An 18987-nucleotide genomic window follows, 5' to 3' on the forward strand; every position below is an offset into this window, starting at 1 on the left:
TCTCACAAAATATATATTAAAAAGATACTGAAATAATGTAGATATTCTATATTCATGTAGAATTTTAGACCCTCGGTGATATATAGTACTGTGACTATAGATACAGGTGCACTGCCTAGTTCTGTAGGTGTATATACGATCTCTATCTTTCTCTATATGAAATTTATAAACATATAAATATACTGACATCATTTATTCATTCATGTAGTCTATGTAATCCTTTTGTGGAAAACTCTGTGGCAAGAGAATGTATGTAACGCAGCAACTAGCTGGACACAAAAGGCGGTAGTAAAACTAACACAGTGTTTAAAATATTTGTTCATGGTCTTAGCTGCAACTGAAGAGGTTCTTGAATCAAAGTATAGTAAACAGCAGTCTCTTACTGTGCAGACCATTTAATATGCAGTTTAATTTTGCAGTTTGCTAAGCATTTTTGCAGCATTTCTCAGTTATCCAGCTACTTGGTGCTTCAGAAGAGTGACGGCATAGAAATGAAATATAGATAACCTATTCTGTGGAAAGTTAGGAGACTATATTTGAGTTGGGAAGAATATAAGTTTTGTATTCTATCTTCAACACTGTAATTAATGCAGGCCTTGATCTTGCAAATTGTTCTATTAATGCATTGAAGTAGAACAGACCTGAAGTTTAAGACCTTAAAGTATTACCTGATGAGAGCACCCTCTTTGTTCCTGAGTTTAATATGGCTGTTATATAGTTCAGTTTTAAGTAACACTTAAATGTGAAATGGTAAATGTAAATGATAAATGTAGCTAAGTAGTTGGTTTTAAAATCTTGTTAAGAACTTTGCATAAAATTTATTAGAAGAATTGCCAAATACTCTTTTTTATTTGGCGATCTCACATTTTACCAGTATATGAATTAAAACTTTTAAACTCCTTATCAATACATGTATGTAAGGCCTTGTAGCATAGTAGCAAGAGGTTTGGGGAGTAAATCAGTTCAAACAATGAGAACTGAATTTAATAGTTATTCAAGCTCCTCAGTTGAGGGAAACATAATTGAAACTATTTTCATCTGAATCCCTAGGGGTAAAAGTAAGTGCAAAGAATCTCTTACATATGGTGAGATCAGATTTTCCATTTGCACTTTGTTTTTATGGTATAAAACTAAATTTGAATTTTTTTTAGAAGATGATGAGTAGATGTGTGATTTTTGTTAGGCTCCATAGCACATCTATATTGCCTCTTGTAAAGGGACACAGTAAACATTTCAGCCTTTCTGTTTAAGTTGATGGTGTTGGAGACTCAAGGCCACAGTAACTCTAATACTGATTCTGCAGTGTGGCTTCAATGGACATTTGTTTTGAAGTTACTACAAAAAATGTTAATATGCTTGATATTCTTTAGTATCTACAGCAATGTATAATATTGTTTTGCCTTTTATAAAACAACAGTTTTGTCAAGACAAAAGTCAAAAGTATATTGTGTCTGGAGGCTCCAGTTTTCCCAGGCTCTCTTTTGCCTTTGACAAATTCTCATTTCATTTTTTAATTTTTATTCAATGTCATAATCCTTTTTTTTTCCTTCAGTGGGATGAAACTGGGATAGAAGAATCATATAGGTCTCTCTCTCTTAGCCACTGGTGGAAGTGCATGAGTGGAAGGAACCAAACATACATTGTCTCCTGAAAAGTTACCATAGATGGAGACTTAGGAATTAGACCTGTGAACAGAACAAAAGTGGAAGCTCTCGGTTGCATCATGCAGCTTGGGGGAGTTTCAAAGTGATGTGTGCTTTGTAAGAGCAGAAGACACAAGATTTTGGAGAATTCCTGTGGTGCACTGTTTGCCATAGATCAGTGTTGTCTCAGAGGTCCTTTTAGTTTTTCTTATTAGGCCTGCCTGGCTGACCAGGACTATATTACTGCAACCCACAGGTTCTAATAAAGGTCATCTGGCTAATTAATACAAGTAAATAGCTGTAAAGAGTGTAGCTTTCTTCTTCATGGCTAACACACTCTTTCTACAGATAAGGTATTTATCCAACCTGGAGTTTACATTTTTTAATTTCTGCCACACTACAAGCATATTGAAAATCAGTGGCGCTATGTTCCTTTTATGCAAATCTCACACTAATTATTGTACCATTAATGTTTAACTTTCCAAACATGCATCTGTAGTATGTGTCCATTATATTAAGTCTCAGAAAAAAAAATGAGTTGATGCTTTAGTTGAACTATAAATCTTACTGGTAAAGCTGTTCTACTGTGCTAAGATTTTGTGATGGCAAAAAGTTATGAGGGGGGGGTTGACTTTTCACATGTTTAAGTTTTTAGTGTTAATCTATGCCTGACTCAGACTGGGCATATGCATACTTTTGAAAATGAGATTTCTATTAAACCTTTGTGCTTTGGATTCAATGGGAATTCTGCATGGCTGCCAGAGATGAGATTTCATCTTTATTTATATTTTTCCTGTTCTGTTTTGCAAAACAACTTTCTGTGGCAACTCCAGGAAAAAGGGAACCCATTAAAAAGCTTGGATGATGCCTACATATCTTATACAATACAATATTGGGGTAAACCAGTATCAGGTTTTCACTCAGTTTGCAATCTGTAAAACTGATTGCATTTTGCTGTTAAGAGCAGCAGCGACCCTAGAGATCTTTGAATGCTGAAAGCTGTGGAGATGCAAGGTAATATTACTTATTATTACTTAATATTACTAATCAATATATCCTTTTTTGGATATCGCAATTGTTTTGTAAGGATTATAGGAAGCTTTGTTATCAAACTTCTTCCTTAGGATTTTATACTATGTCTCTTACCTTGAAGTTAAATATGTGGGAGGGTGTGTGTAATGTTGCTCAGCGTGAAGAAAGAAATTTACTCGAAAATAAAAGCAAGCTATCTCTACCATCCAACACCTGAAACTGTATTCGAGCTTCCTTTTGAAGGAAAAAGGAGGACTATGTAATAGTATTTGTACAATTGCTTAGCGCAACAGACCTATATGGGGACTGAAGTATTTGCTTTCCGATTTTGTCTTCCTTTGGACAAACGGGCATAGTGCCAATTTTTCCAGTCTGTGAGCTCTGTTGTGTCTGGATAGCTATTTCTTCAAATTGGACTTATTTTCTACTTGTATAAAACTCTTCATCTACATTGTGGATAGAGTGTATTAAGTTACTCCCTGTGGTGCACAGCTGGAAACTATTCTCTGCTGCAACATTTTGTTTTGTTTTGTCCCAGTTTTTTCTCCCCACTGTGTTCCCACACACTAAGCATAGCTTAGTACTTCAACAGACAAGTATCTCTTTTTCCAGTGACACTTCTTAGAACATCCAAAATTGACATGCTCGCTTTTGTCTTTTTAACACAAATTCAATGGCAAACAGCTCTGCCTGACTGCATGAACATTTCAAAGTGCTCTATAGACGAGGACGATTGGCTTGAAAAGTTAGACATATTTAGGCAGGCTGTTTTATTTGGTTCTTTGAAGAGACTAGGAATATTTTGAGAAGAAGATTGAAGGAAAAGCACAGTGCCAAGTATTGGTCTGTTTAGAAGAGAGAAGAGGAGAATGCTGGTTCTTTGAAGGAGAAAAATATTTTCTCAGTTCTAGTGTTTAAATAAGACAAAAAGAAATCCTAAAGCTGGTAAAACAAAATTTGTCTTCTATCTTGGAAGTATTTTAAAAATACTATTAAAAAAGCAATAATGAAATTTTTAAGTTAACATCTTGCGTATGCAGGCAGGGACTGCTGTTATTTATATTAGTTTTACCCTCAGTAAAATGAGATGGTGATCTTATCACCATTTTGGTGTAATCACAATCTAGATAGTAAATAATACTGAATGCAAAATTTCCTGTGCCAACCATTACCTGTCAGGAGGAAAGGTTATAGAACATTCTTTCAGCATGTAATTGCAGTGGTCTTTCTCCTTGCATTTTCTCCTTTCCTTCCCAGTCTGCCCTGCGCAGTTAGACAAAACCTTCCTTTCTCCCCACGTAAAGATGTCTACTGCTATCTTCCATCTTCTCTCTCTAACTGATGTTTTCTCCTTTCTCACTCAAGGTGGCTACTGCTTCTTCCATCCAGTAACAGAAGGCTAACAGAGGTTATAATCTTGATTTGCTTCTTCCCCTGTGATGCTAGCTTTCATTCTAGTACGGTAGTGTCCTTCTAGTAAGATGTATCCCACCAGTTGGTCTGGAGATGTAGGATGCTGATGTGATTGAAGCAGTGTTTGCAGGTCTCGATGTAAAGGTTATATAAAGGGAGAAAAAGAAAAATGTAAGTGTCAGAACTGGTAAAGGCTAAGAAGACCCACATGGAAAGTATTTATTTTATTTAGATTCATATCAGTACCCCTCCTTTCTGTAGCTGCTCCTTGACACGTTTTAGAAGTAGGTTACCCCAGTGACCATCTCCGTTTCATAATGAACCTGTAATCACCATTTGGCAGCTGGAGATATAGTTAATATCTTTGATTTCCCACTAGAATCCTTCCATCCTCTCTCAGCTAGGGAAATCAACTAGGTCTTGCAGCGTGCTCCGAAGGTCAATCAAATAGGGCTATTTGGGAGGAGAGAGAGTGAGAATGAGAGTGAATTCAACAGCTGACAGGCTTTATGAAAATGTCTTGTACAAGCTACTTGGGTAGCTCATGTGCTTCTGCTGATCTCAACTATCGCAATAAAGCATGTGGAAAATTTGTCAGTTTGGCAGAGGTAGGTAATAGGGCATGACAAAGTAGGGCAGCATGCCAGTTATCACATTGGTGGTATTTATTCCACTGATAGTCATTGAGCTTTTATGAGCTGGAGTTTTGTGAGGAAATCTGAAAAGCACATAAAAGAAAACATTTGAAACTAGGTTGTTTTGTTCCCTTATGCAGTGAGATGCAGGAAAACATAAAAAGGAAACGAATTAGGTAGTTCTGCTTTGCAGAAAACTGCAAGGAAATCACAAATCTTGGAGACTGTTCTGAGGATCTGTAGGGTCAGTAGCCATTAATGAGACCTCTGTGGATGTAAAGTAATGTTGTAAAGTAGTACAGAGGATAATGGCCATTGGAAAAAAATGAATGCTGGCAAAAATATTACGGTTACAATAGCAATTCCACACAAAACTAAGGTTCCAGTTTGTACTCCAGTTTGCGTAAACTTTGATACTGGGCTGGATGTGCTACAAGCTGTAGTAAGAAAAAACTACAGCTGTATATAGGAACAGCAATATTGAATCTATCCAGTCTTAGATACTAGAATGGTTTAGGAACAGTTCCTTAGGGAGAAGAAGAGAATGAGTACAGTGATACCTCTCTGGATAAAACCCTGCAACAGCCTGTGATTTAGGGATGTTCTGAGCCTAAAACTGATCACAAAACCCTTCATATTTAACAGTCCCTGATGAACTCTTGTTCTGTGCATTGGTCTGATAGTTTTTTAACCTATTCCTGCTTTTTGCAATAAAAATGTTTTATAGCAATATATTGTAGAATTTAATTTCTATTATACTGAAAAGCAATTCCATTTATAAACAAACAAAAAACCCCAATCAATGAAGAGAGCAACTTCTGTATGATGATTTGAATCAGAACCCCTAATCTGTGGTAAAAGAGTGACTAAACTCAGCTTGTTTACTTCTAAACATTTACTTGCTAAGCCCATTCATAATTTTATATACAGCTATATAATTAAATATACCTCCTAGCCAGTTCTTTTCCTAGTAGAAGACTCATATTAATCTCAGTGACAATGAGAATATTCACTGTTAATCTCTGCATTCAGAAGCTGATATCTTTTTTAGCCCTACCGTGTCCTTTTGGAAATGAGAGATGAAGAATTTCATACAGTATTTGAGTTGGTATTGTGCATATTTATGCACTAATGTAATGATATTCTGCTAGCCTGATATTTTCATTGGTATATCCATAACTTTTTCAAGGGTGGTGATAGCTAGTGTAGAGCCTATCATGTTTTCTCTGTGTGTGTTAATTTACATACCTTAGTACCACATTTCATCTGACATTTTATTACTCAGACACAGCGTACACTGATTTTTTCCACAACTCTTTGTAGTCTGTCTTAATTTTGATTATCCTGAATAATTTCTACCATCACTAAAATGTCACCTTACTTTTTATCCTCTTTTCTAAATTATCCATGTAATTCTTGAACAGAACAGGATTCAACAGAGCTCATTGTGTTTTTCCAATGTTATTTCCCATCTTCCTTTGTTGTTGTTGTAATTACCTCAACGTCAGGACCTTCCCTCCTATGTCTTGATAGCTTAGTTCCTTTAAAGGCCTTAGAGGAGTCTTGTCAAAATTTGTTTTTTAATCCAGATACGTTGAACTGAGGGGATCGCCCGTGTCTGTATGCTTGCCAACTCCTACAAAGATCTCTAGTATAGTTAAGATATGACTCTTGTGAGGCCTCTATAAGAAACACCTTGACTCAGTATTTCACACTGATGATCCAAGCATCCACTGTTTTTAATCTTTAAAATATTCAGATCTTCTTTGACCTAGGAGCCTTTTTAAAAACTGATGCTGTATTTACCACTTTGGAACCAAGCCCTGTTTCAGCAATACAGAGGCAATGGAAAACTTGAGTTCCTTGGAGTTTGTAGGCAAAAATTATCTTTTCCTCTAGATTTATTGCTGTTCAGCTTTATCAATTTTTTTTCTAAAACTGTTTCTATTGACTTCATGCGCTAGAGTTATCATCTATAGAGAGCTGAGCCGGTTTCAAATTTTTTGGTGCAAACTTTATTGATCTCCCTTGTATGATACACCATTTTAAATAATTCGATTAGTTTTTGTGTTATTTTCCTTTCATAGTTTAATCATCTATCAACACTGAACAAACTATCTGTTCTGTCAGACCTCCATACTCTAAAAGCTCCCCTGAATATTTTCTATGCTTATAGACATCAAGTGGAAAATGGAAGAATGAGCCCATTTCATAGGTTGGAATCTGAAACAAAGACAGAAGCCTGTTGGAAAACCAGAAATTGAACCAAAGCCACTAGAGCCACTGTCTAATCACAAGCTATCTTTTCTATCGGTTTCCTTCATGTAATTACTAGAATTTTGGCATTTTTAAAGGTAAAAATGAATGCAAATCTCTTTCTTGCCAATGACAAAAAAAAGGGAAAAGGCTGATACAGCTGATATAGAAGTTGAAAGGAGTAGGATTTCTCTGGTTGCACTTCAGCTACATAAAATAGAGATAATGACTTTCTGACTCAGAGGTATTTTACCCAGTCTTTGCACTGGAGCAAGTGACTACCAAAAGTATTTGGCAATAAAGGAAGAAGAGTTGTCTATTATTAGAGTAGGTGATGGAATTATTTCGTAGCAGGGTGCCAGTAGAATTCAAGGTGAGATTGATTACTAGATAAACTTTATAATTTGATGAGAAACTGAATTTTAAAATGCCTGGGACTAGTACACCGCTTATTTTAAATGTTTCTTCTACATTATTATTCTCGTGAAAAATAAGGCTAAATTCTCTAAAAAGGGAACTATGGTGCCTGCACCTCTCTTGTCTATTTCCTGCTGCTTTATGATTGTATAAATGGCAACACTTAGAATAGCATCTTAAAAAGTGAAAAGAGTGTATATTAGTATCAGGAACATGCACATTTTCATTTCAAATTCAAAGGACCTAATTAAAGGATTCAAGACAACAAATGCTTTCATCTTCTATGTTGCCTGAATTTCATGCTTATATTGTGAAAGTATTATGTGTATTAATTGCTAGGTAGCAATATGAAAAGCATTGCTTCCTCTGTCCCATCAGTCTTGCACATCAAATGTTCTTTAAAAGCCAAGCCCTCTTTTGGGCTAAACAAGGCAGTCTGTCACAGAATAAAGTGTACTGCTTAGTCCTTCCGTGGCTGCTGGGGAGCACTTGCTTCAGATACAGCTGTAGCCTGCCTTCATTCCTCTGAGCATCTCATAAAACCTGCAGGCTGGCACAGAGTAAAAAATATACACAAAACAGCTGACACACCAGAAAGCCCTTCAGTAATATGGTAGAGTAGAATTTCTATTGGTTTCCAGTTCTGATTTCAGTTGTGTTTCTTTTTTGCTTCTTTTGAGTGGGCTAACATCTCTAGAGATAGTCATGACTTCATTCTGAGCTGTGTCGTAGGTGTTTCCAGACTCAGTCACGAGGGTCCTTTACTCCTGCACCAGATAGGCAACACTCTAACTACATCAGGCATTAAAGCAGATTCAGATTGTCTCTAAAGAATCGATAAATAAATCGCAGTGCATATGTTTGGGGTCATGTTCCTTGGAAACTGACAAACTCCAATCATTTACAATTCAAAAAAGAAACTGCATGTCAGAGGAATGCCCCTTTTAAAGACATGTGGTCATTTTACGACAGTTAATAGTTACATCAAAGTATTTTGAGATTTGATGTGCAAAAATGGCATCTCATGGTAGGAAATTCAAATTAGAGGAAAGAAAATGTGAATTCCATCTCCCCTACCAATGGAAGGTAAACTGTCTCCCCCCTTCTAAATACCAACCTAATGCAGAAAAGCTCCCTTCACTTCCCCCAAGGAAAACTCCAGGCCCAAACAAAGATACTCTTGGTGCTTCTTTGAAATATAGAGTGTACAGAAAACTGTCAAACGTGTAATTATTAATTATAATTTAAACTTGCTAAAATCCCAGTGCTGGGGGATTCCTCAATACCAAATCCTAGGTACTGCACTCAGTATAGGAGCACTTTGGGCATCTCTGGCTCTTGGCCTGCCAGGCCCATTCCTGTGAGCCTGCAAGGGGTGGAACATGACACTGTGAGACACTGGGATCATAGAATCATTGAGGTTGAAAGGGACCTCTGGAGATCATCTAGTCCAACACCCCTGCTCAGGTAGGGTCACCTAGAGCAGATTGCCCAGCACTGTGTCCAGACGGCTTTTGAATATCCACAAGGATGGAGACTCCACAACCTCCCTGGACAACCTATTGCAGTGCTCTGTCACCCTTACATAAAAAAGTGTTTTCCTATATAGACAGAACTTCCTGTACTTCAGTTTGTGCCTGTTACCTTTCGCCCTACCTCTGGGTACCAATGAGAGGAGTCTGGCAATGTCTCCTTTATACCCTCCCTCTAAATATTTATACACATTGATAAGATCCCCCCAAAACCTTCTCTTCTTGAGGCTGAATAGTCCCAGCTCTCTCAGCCTTTCCTCATATAAGGGATGCATCCAGTCCCTTAATCATCTTTGGGGCCTGTTGCTGGACTTACTGCAGTAGGTACTTGTCTCTCTTGTATTGGGGAGCCCAGAATTGGACCCAGAACTCCAGGTGTGGTCACAGCAGAGCTGAGTAGAGGGGAGGGACCACCTACCTCAATCTTGATATAGTATCTTCAGTGAAACATCTGTCAGAGTTCAACACTTTGTGACCAGGTTCTTTTAGATAGTTCACTCATGGAGGGTGTAACATTTAACGATCAATTCACTTACTTGAAGTTATTTGACATCATTACACAGGATTTTTGATTTAGCAGAGTGATACAGCCATATACTGAGATCACAACACAAGTGTAATTTACACTTAGCAAAGTATAGCAATTGCAATATACAGTTCAAGCACAACACAAGTGTGATCCCCATGACCAGTCTCTGTAATATGCTCACCGTCACAATTCTGGGTGTCCCCAGCCGCCAGGAAGGAGTACATGGGTTGAAGCCAGCTCAAGCCTGCTGCTTTTTTTTGAAATTCTTTTGTTAGTCGTTCAGTTTTTATGTTCTATGTTGGGCTGAGCCACATGTACCCTCCACCCATGCTGATTTGGCTAACTCAGGGAGACATTCACACTCTTTTAATGAGCTCAGGGAGAAACATTTACACAAGCAGTTGATCACTCAGCTGTGATACAGTCAGTTGAACCACTCAACTGACACAGCCATTTATCTAAAGCAAAGACCATCCTCCAGTCCCCCATGTGTTGGTATAGATTCAACTTTCCTTGCAACAGCTGTAGTCAGTTGCTGCCTACATTCTTCCCTGGGCTTCACAGGTGCATGGCCTTAGCCTGTCTCCTCTGAGCCTTCTTCCATTGTCGGGGTTTATTGGTCGGTCACAACCTCTAATGCTGGTTTTCTGCCTGTGTTTGTGCTGATTATGTGCAAGGTTGTATGGTCAACTTTTGCCCTAAGTTGCACTGTATTTATAAAGGTTATCAGAGAGTGAAATTATGTTCTAACTGATATATTTAAGTACTCTTAAGTTATGTAAGTTCCTTAAATTTAAAACTTGACTTAAAACTTAGAACATTGATATGGTTTGCATGTAGACATATAATGGTTATGTGTATAGTATTTTTATAAATTATGACTTTACAGGGTTTTCCTATGCTCTTTTTCAGCTGTTCCACTGTTTTTTGAAGGATTTATTTTCTTGTTGCTATGTACTGCAATTCATTTCATGAAGGATCATTTTATCCTTTTTAAACCAGGCTCCCCTTCAAGGAAGTAAGCTGCTCCACCCCAAACCAAATGCCAGATTCTGCTTCAAGACTAAATAATTACTGGCTTTTACACTACTAACGTTAGACAGCCTAAAAAGAGAACAATGAGGCTATAAGTCATCCTAGGAACTTGCACAGCCATTAACAATTCATCTGCACTGCTAATGCTTACACAGGCTTTACCATGTGCCCCTGTTGTAGAAAACAGTAAATATCATTGGATGCTTTGAATAAAAATACAGCAAGAATAAGCATAGATTTTAAAATGTAATGAAAATAAACTGTAATCTATAAAGGAGAAGCAAGTTACAAAATCAATAAAATCTCAACTATTGATTGACTATATAAATTGAACAGGTTAGTAACTAATTGGTTGCCTTGCTCAAGCAGTTTATTTAGCATGGTTTTAAAGTGAGCATGAGAGTCACTGACTTACAATATCAGAGGACATCTGTACCATGACCACCAAGCTTGGTAATTAGATGTCATACAGGTTAATTGCAGAGACAATCGGGAGATGGAGTTAAAAGGATCGAAAGGAATCAGTTGAAAAGTATTGTATTAATCCATCTAAGGAAAAGGAAAATCATTATAAAGGAAGCTTTATAAATGTACAATAATTGCAAAATCAGTTTTGGTTAAAGCCTTATTCTAAGGTTAGAATAATACAATAGGCTGTTTGAATTGTAGAAGAGTGGGTTTGAGGCCAGTGGAAACTGTCATGAAATAAAGCTGAAGGTGATTCCAATCCATACCTAGGAATTTTTTTGTTCTTTTGGTTTAACCTGTAGCCATGACAAAACCCCTTTTCTGAAGATGCCGTACTGATTGCTTTCCAGTGTAAAAGGTTAATGTATACGTTCAGCCCAACACATCAATTTGTCTCCGTGGATAATTTTTATCACAGCACAGAGGGAGAGTAGACCCAACTTAATGATCATTCCTCATATGGTTTATAATCTTTGTAACTTACTGCTACATAGAACTCACTTCAGCAGAGCACTCAGACACGTGCTAAAGTGCTGTGCTGAATGCGAATCATAATACATCAAGCAGCATGTGCATCTGAAAAAAATAGTAACAGTACTGCTATAAAAGATATAATGCCATATTATACTATTCACTTCTTCAGGAAAGGATGGCAGGAAGCAAACCAGACATGCAGATGCTATTCATGTTGCTGCATGAATTGCTCTGCTCCTCTGATGAGAAGGGTGACCATGAAGTTCTAAGTGGAACAGTAATATAGGGTAATATATATAAGTGTTGCAGTCTGTGAAGAAAAAGCTCTTCCATGAAGATATAAACAGGAAAGAAGACTAACAAATAGGTGCCATAGGTAATTTGTGTACAGTGATTCAATATCTACTTGTTTAGGCACACAAGATAATGGTTTGGTTATGAAAAAATAATTTTATTATGCTGCTTTGAATGTTTCCATGCCTTACTTTCTCCTGTGGCATTCTGCTGCTGTTTCAGATACAACCAGAAGATACTAATTTAAGTTTTAGAAGAGAATGAGGAGGAAATCACCAGTATGAATGGTTTTATTCTGATGTCTAAATTCTAGATTCAAAACTGAAGTTGTTGTTGCTTTTCTGTTCTCCATAAGTGTTGAAAACTAAGCCTTTTGCTTTAACACCATAAGTGTATTGAAAATTTCTGATTGTGCTACTAAATTCATCTTGTCCTCCCTTCTGTTGTTTCTGTTTATGATTTTATTTTTTTATTTTGTTTACAGGCTTATTTCCCGCAGTACTGAACCTGGCTACTAATGCTCTCATCACAACCAATGCTACCTGTGGAGAAAAGGGCCGGGAAATGTACTGTAAACTTGTTGAACATGTTCCTGGACAGCCTGCAAGGAACCCTCAGTGCCGTATTTGTGATCAAAGGAGTAGAGTTCCACATCGTATGTTTGCCATTTTCGTTTTATTCCTATTTTTCTAAGTTTAAGACAGTCAGGGGTTTTAACACCAACTAACTGGTGGTGGAGGAGAGATTCAAAAACAGAACAAAGCTGTAGATCATATGAAACATCTGTCTTGCTCTTTTTAAATTAAGTTACCCATCTCTTTCATTACTTTTTCAAAATCTGTTATCTGTTGAGTATACGCCTCAAACTGAAGCTTCTAATTTGGATACTTAAAGTGGAGCAACTAAATTCAGATTTAGGAGAGCAAAGTATCTACAGCTGTTGTTGATATGTTGATTCTCTTGATATAGGGTCACCATGAATTAAAAGCGGATTACTTTTACGTTCATACATACATGGGGAACTTTAACGTTTTGGCTGCTCTAAGTAACATCTGAAATTTCAGTTCAGAGCTAACTCCAGTTTTACTTTATTATATTCTGAGATCGTTTTCTTTTTAGTTTGATGTTAATTCAGTTTCACGGAGTCAGCAAAAATAGATAAGATAATGGAACGCCACACAGTTTAATAGCTTATTCTTTTCTGCTAAAACTGGCCTTTGCTAACTGCTTTTTTAAAGACTAGCCACAAGCAAAATCAGTTTTCACATATGAATTTGTTATCCTCAGGTTCAGAATGTATGGTTCTAACCTGTTACGAATAGTAAGAAAGATTAGAAGTCAGAAATGATCACGCAAGTATGGCCTTTCAGTGAAAGATGTAAATAGCATTAGCTATGCCCTTTTGTGTGTGTGTGTGGGTACGCTGGCTTTGCAAATGGTAGAGTAGTGGAGAGACACTTGATGCAGCTTTTACTTGAAGATATGCAGTACTGGAAGCAGCTTAGACTCAGAATTGTGGAGTTTCATGAAGACAATTTCTTATTTTTCAGTTGTTCCCCTGTAAAATCTATCTCAGATATATTTATGCTCCACTAGTGCATGTGCTTAAAGCCACAGAAAAAAAGAAGACATCTAATCTATCCGCTAGCTCCAGAGAGGATGAGCTAGCTATGACTATATCTTTCCAGACAGGCCATCTGTCCTAGAGTTATTCTTCTCATTACAAAACTTCCCCCTGCCCAATAGTTAATCTATCTGCATCTTCCTTACTGAAATTCAAATATGTCATCTTTTGCTCTAACCTCAGTCAGTACAAGGAATAGATTATTCCCATTCTCTTTACAAAGATCTTTTACTTAGTTGAGAGCTGTTACTAGTGCTCTGCCTCATTTCTACCCTGAGCTATCCCAGTTCTTTCCTTCTTCCCACAGGTTGTGTTTTCTAGGTCTCTTAATTATGCAAATTGCATTTCTACGATTTCTCTGTAGAGGTTTTAATCATTATTAAAGATCACCTGAGCTCTTAACAGCACTGAATAGAGATGAAGGTTTGCTTCAGAATGGACAGATTATATTCCTGTTTATACATTCTGCTTAGATATTTCCCTTCCTTAATGGTGTGGCGCTATTTAGAGACATTTAGCCACTGCTCCATTATAATCCCCAGATGCTTTTATGCCAAATGCCTATTTATCCAGTTGTTCTCCATCCTGAATTTGGACAGCTAATTATAATTGCCTGAGTACAGACTACTTCATTTGTCTGAACTCTGCTGGAACCAGTTTTTTTCCCAAGACAGTTTTCCAGATTTTAATGTCTTCTTTAATTATAGTAACCACTGCCTTCTGAGAAAAGGTCATATGATTTTATATTAAGTGAGAATATAAGCATTCAAATGATATGTTATATTATAGTAGTAGCTCTCATTCAGAGAAGCTTTCAGGGCTTTTCAGAAACATTTAGACCGGCAGAAAGACTGTACAATAGATTCTGTCCTTTCTTTATAGATGGGTGTTTAGAGGTACATGCAAGTTTTTTTCTGTCATATTTATTTAATTCACAAAGCAAATCTGAAACAGAGCTGAATTGCTTTGTCCCTATGTCCTGCCTATAATACTAGATAGCATGGACTCATTTATTTATATATATATATATGTGTGTGTGTGTATGTGTGTATATATATATATATATATATATGTATGTGTGTGTGTGTGTGTGTATATATATATATATGTATATGTCTATGGAAAACCCACTTCAATACTTTGTATCTGTGTTTCCCCCCACTCCTGTCCTCATATAAAATTGAATCTGCCTGGCTTCAGAATGCCTGGTCTTTCGTTGCCAACCACATCTCATTTTAAGGTTTTGAAATGTTCATTTGGCAGAAGGAAGTGCTTTATTTAAACAGAGATGGCTCATTAATAAGAGAGCCATGTAATGTAACCAGACTTTAAATGATCCCCCTGGAACGTGCAAGTCTGGTGTTCCGCCCCTTAATTACTGTAGTAGGAAATGAACACAAATTCCCTGGTTAATCACATGTGAGCCCAAATTAAAGAGTACAATTTGATGGGCTCGCTCTGTAAGTTCTCCCCCTTATCATCCATCAGTGAGACTGGTCCTGGAACTGCATTTGCAATCCAGTTCTTCTTGCAAATGTTATATTATTTTCTTTTCCTTTTTAAATAGGGAAAACATGCCAGCAATTAATCAGTATTTTCAAATTAATTATGATTAAACTTTCATAATGGTAATAACAGTTAATTGTTAATTGTTAATTCATCTCCCAACCTGCCTTCTCATGACATGCCTTTATATCAATTTCATCTGCAGAGACTTACATCAAAATTTCCAATTAGACAGCTTCTGTCACAATCACGGAGAAGCTCTGCATTTGATTTTCAGGTGACTTTTGCTAGCACTCATTCAAAGCAAAGGTTTTTAAAGATGATCAGAGCTGTGAGTGAAGTGTACTCATTCACGTAAAGTGTAGGTATTTTCTTTTCTGTAAAAAGATAATGCCACTAATACCACTTATACCACCAGTATTCTACTTGTAAATGTTGGTGCCCACTAATGCCACTGCATAATCTGATATTTAAATACATTTTTTGACATTTTCAATTTTGAGGGTTGATGCCTTCCTTCCCTCCAACAAGCACTTTAATTGTATCTTTAAATATGTTCAGACATTCTGGCTTTCCTTAATGAGCTAGGACTCCTGTGCTCCACAGGTGGCTGGTGTAATAAGTAACAGACTTACAAAGACTATCAATCTGGCAGGTTGATTTAAACGATAATCAGAATAACAAGTAAATTAATGAGTTCATGAATTAATTTTTTGGAACTGTAAGACTAGCTAGTAGTAAGGCATATTTCAGTTTTAGATAAAGAAAACCTATCATTTTAGGAAGCCATTCTTAATAAGAAGGGTAGGGTTTCTCCTGCCTTTTTATGTTCTCTTACGCTCTTGCAAACAGAACCTGGGTCAAAGAAGCTTATTATATTTGAATTAACTTTTGATTATTTTCCCCATAATATACAGTCTTGCTCTAGGCAATTATGGACTTCAAAATATATAAGACTAGATCCTTTGTATCCTTTAAAATTGAGATTATGGTATTGTCCAGTTTATACAGGAGAAAAACATGAATTGGTCACAAAAAAAGACCTAGAGATTTGACTAAATGCAGTCTAAGCAACATAAAAAAATACTCTGTAAGCAAATTACGGTATTTCAGGAGATCTTGAAATCCATGAAGAATTTCATGCTGTAGATACGTTTCTCTCCTATTACTCTGGATTTATTAGGGACATTGACACAGAGTAAACATGGACATGAAAAAAAACGCATCTTGGACGTTGAGCTGATGGTTTATTCCCAAGAGAACTATCTTTGTATGCATGCATCTGAGTCAGATTATTTTCTAATTGAGAAATACATTCTGGAGTGATTTCTGCATTATTTTCCTGTGTGCTTAGAAATGGCTTAGAAATTCAAGTACTAGTATTACTGTAATTCTGGTTTCCCTGCAAGTCAGATCTCAGGTTCCTGATTTGTTGTTTGCATTGCAAATTTACGGTACTTCAAATTTTTGTTTGGAAGATCACAGGAAGCGTCCATACCATTTGATTTAGATGCCTACAGTTTCTATATATTTTCTATACAATCTCAAGTGTATTTAATTAGGTGCTCTGAATCACCTTTTGTATCCTAACTAAAATTAGACAGCTAACATTATATGCACCTCAAGAGTAAAGGAAAAATAAATTTCCTGTTTTTTATGTTACCATGATTCCTCATTAGTTCTATAATTGTTTTTGAGTCTAGATTTTAGATCTAAAACAATTTAGATCTCCTAACAATTCTGAATTACATTTATTTTGTGTGTTTCTACTGCTCTAACAGAACGACATCCTATAACAAATGCAATTGATGGCAAGAACACTTGGTGGCAAAGCCCTAGCATCCAGAATGGAATTGAATATCATTACGTGACCATTACATTGGACCTCAAACAGGTAGACTTCTCCTATCTATTTGTTTCTGCAAAGGCTTTCTTTCTTATGCAATAGTTGATTTGCATTATTTTCCTCTACACTCTGTGTTGCTTTTGTATCATGAAGACACTCTCAGCTTCTTCTAAAACTTTTCATATGGATAATGCTGAGTGTGATCTATTCATTGTAACATAATGTACCAGATTAAAAATAGTTCACGTGCACACTTACGAAGTAATGTTTAAAATTATTTTAAATATAACATTTTCAGTTTTTTTTTCCATCATAGTTTCTAGCTTGGCTCTTTAAAACCAAATAAAAGATGGTTCAAAGGGAAAAATTAATGTTTACAATATTGTTCTTTACTGTTTCAATAACATACTACTGTACACTCCAACAGCATAATCTTTAGCTCTGCTAGGGATAGGTGCACATACAGTGGGTTTTTGAAGGAGAATCTGGGGAGTAAAGGGAAGAGTTTGGCTAACAAGGTCCTTAAATAAATTGCTTCTCATCACTGAAATCTCTGCTGGAGACCTGTAGTTTTACAGAATACAGTTATTTAACTCTTACAAAAATGCTAGAAAAATTCCAGGTGTGTAAGCAAGAGGAATTGAGGGCTGAAGAAAAATTATTTCTATTTTTATCATGCTAACATAAGTACAGAATAACTATCTGATGTCAAAGTTATTAATCGTGTTATTAAACTTGACCATCTTGGTATTCAGTTAACTAGATAATCAAGTAATCTTTGTCATTTTCCTCTTAAAATCATCTCTTGTCTATACTGGTCTTCAACTTGAATGAGGCAAAGGAGACATAATCTGTTCTTCTGGTGTGAAGAAAAAAGGGAAAGTCCCCTTTTCTGCCTCTTTAGAGAGGGAGTTCTCTTTCCACCTCCTCTTTCTTCTGTGATCAGTTCACTGAGATACTTTTATGTTTCAACATATTATTATTAGTTTACAGCTTTCTCCTGAAACCTGACTGCCCTTATCTTCCTTTCTTTCTTCTCATCTACCCTTCCTTGAAGAGGTCAATAGCTGATTATCACCTACAGAGACTTGAAAAAAACATAGCTTGTTAGAAAATAAAATGAAAATAAAGGCAGGACATGTAGGTGCCTGTGTATGCACATACAGACAAAAAAAATTGTTTATAAGAGGTCATAGTCTTAATTTTAGTCCAGAATTCAGAAGTTCAGTTATCAAAGAACATGGTGCTTGCACTTCTAGTTTTTGTCTTTTGTTTCTTGAAAACAAACCACCATCTAAATTATTTAATGATAAACATGCCTGTAAGTTCCTTTTATTGTTGGCCCTGAAGTACTGGGAGGGTACTTGACATGGTCTCTTACTCCTTTACACCTGGAAGAAGAGTATCTGAATCCTAGAAGAATTATTAGCATTCTGGCTTTGGAGCCCACATCGTCGTGATTCATGACAGAGTCATAAATGTGGGTGTTTGGCCTCATATCTGCCACAGTGTTCAATGCGTGTTTCTCTTTTAGTTAGTAGCGCTAAACCTTTTAAAGAAGGTTAATTTAAAATGTTCATTTGAACTTCCAGAATTATTAGCTGGTTTGCCAATACAACAAGGGATTGTGTCTCTTGTTGGCTATGGCTTATTAACATGTAGATAGCTCTCAGGCATTAGAACTAAATTAGCATCCTTGTTTTTCATTTCCCCAGAGGTTTTACTTGTGTAGTTGTTGTAGGCCAGGTCCGCTAAACTAAAACATTACAATTTCTGTTTTTTCTGTTGTGTCGGTATCTAGATTGTCATAATAAATAACCAAATGTGTGTACTTCCTAAAGTTTGTTTTTTAAAAATAGCCTAAAAGCTAGCAACTACAGAGTTTGTGACTATATTGAAGAATAAGCAGAGATTGTTCAAATGTATATTTAAAAGACTTCGTGTGCCAGCTGACAGCAAATGGACAATACAGCACGAGGTGTTATGTGGGTTTGTTTTATTTTGGCTTTTTGTTTCTGTTTTTTTAAGTGAGGCAGGGCTCAAGTTTGAGTATGTTTCTCTCCCATGTTGTCCTGCTTACTGTTCAAAGAAAGATTAGCAGTCCTTTCCACAGGACTAATGCTGATAATGGCCTCTGCCTAAGCCCATTAATTTGTACTGGCTGGGCTGTGAGAGTAGCCGGGTTGAGGCTACATTTATGTCTGAGAGGTGGGAAAAGGCTTTGTGTCACTAATGTTTTCTGGCACTTGGTTTATGATGTGAGTAGCCTATGTAGTTAGGTAT

The 18987-nt window shown here is 36.5% G+C and overlaps 1 protein-coding gene across 2 annotated transcripts in view; it reads left to right on the forward strand.

Moving 5' to 3' along the window:
* Positions 1 to 18987, forward strand: part of LAMA2 (laminin subunit alpha 2) — a 393833-nt gene that overhangs the window by 89637 nt on the left and 285209 nt on the right. For both annotated transcript variants that reach the window (XM_068938256.1, XM_068938257.1), the window contains exons 2-3: positions 12213 to 12383; positions 16640 to 16752. In XM_068938256.1, the coding sequence (XP_068794357.1) occupies positions 12213 to 12383; positions 16640 to 16752 (284 nt within the window). The remainder of the gene's footprint in view (positions 1 to 12212; positions 12384 to 16639; positions 16753 to 18987) is intronic.

Source organism: Struthio camelus, chromosome 3 (assembly GCF_040807025.1).
Source record: "Struthio camelus isolate bStrCam1 chromosome 3, bStrCam1.hap1, whole genome shotgun sequence".
Classification (NCBI taxonomy): domain Eukaryota; kingdom Metazoa; phylum Chordata; class Aves; order Struthioniformes; family Struthionidae; genus Struthio; species Struthio camelus.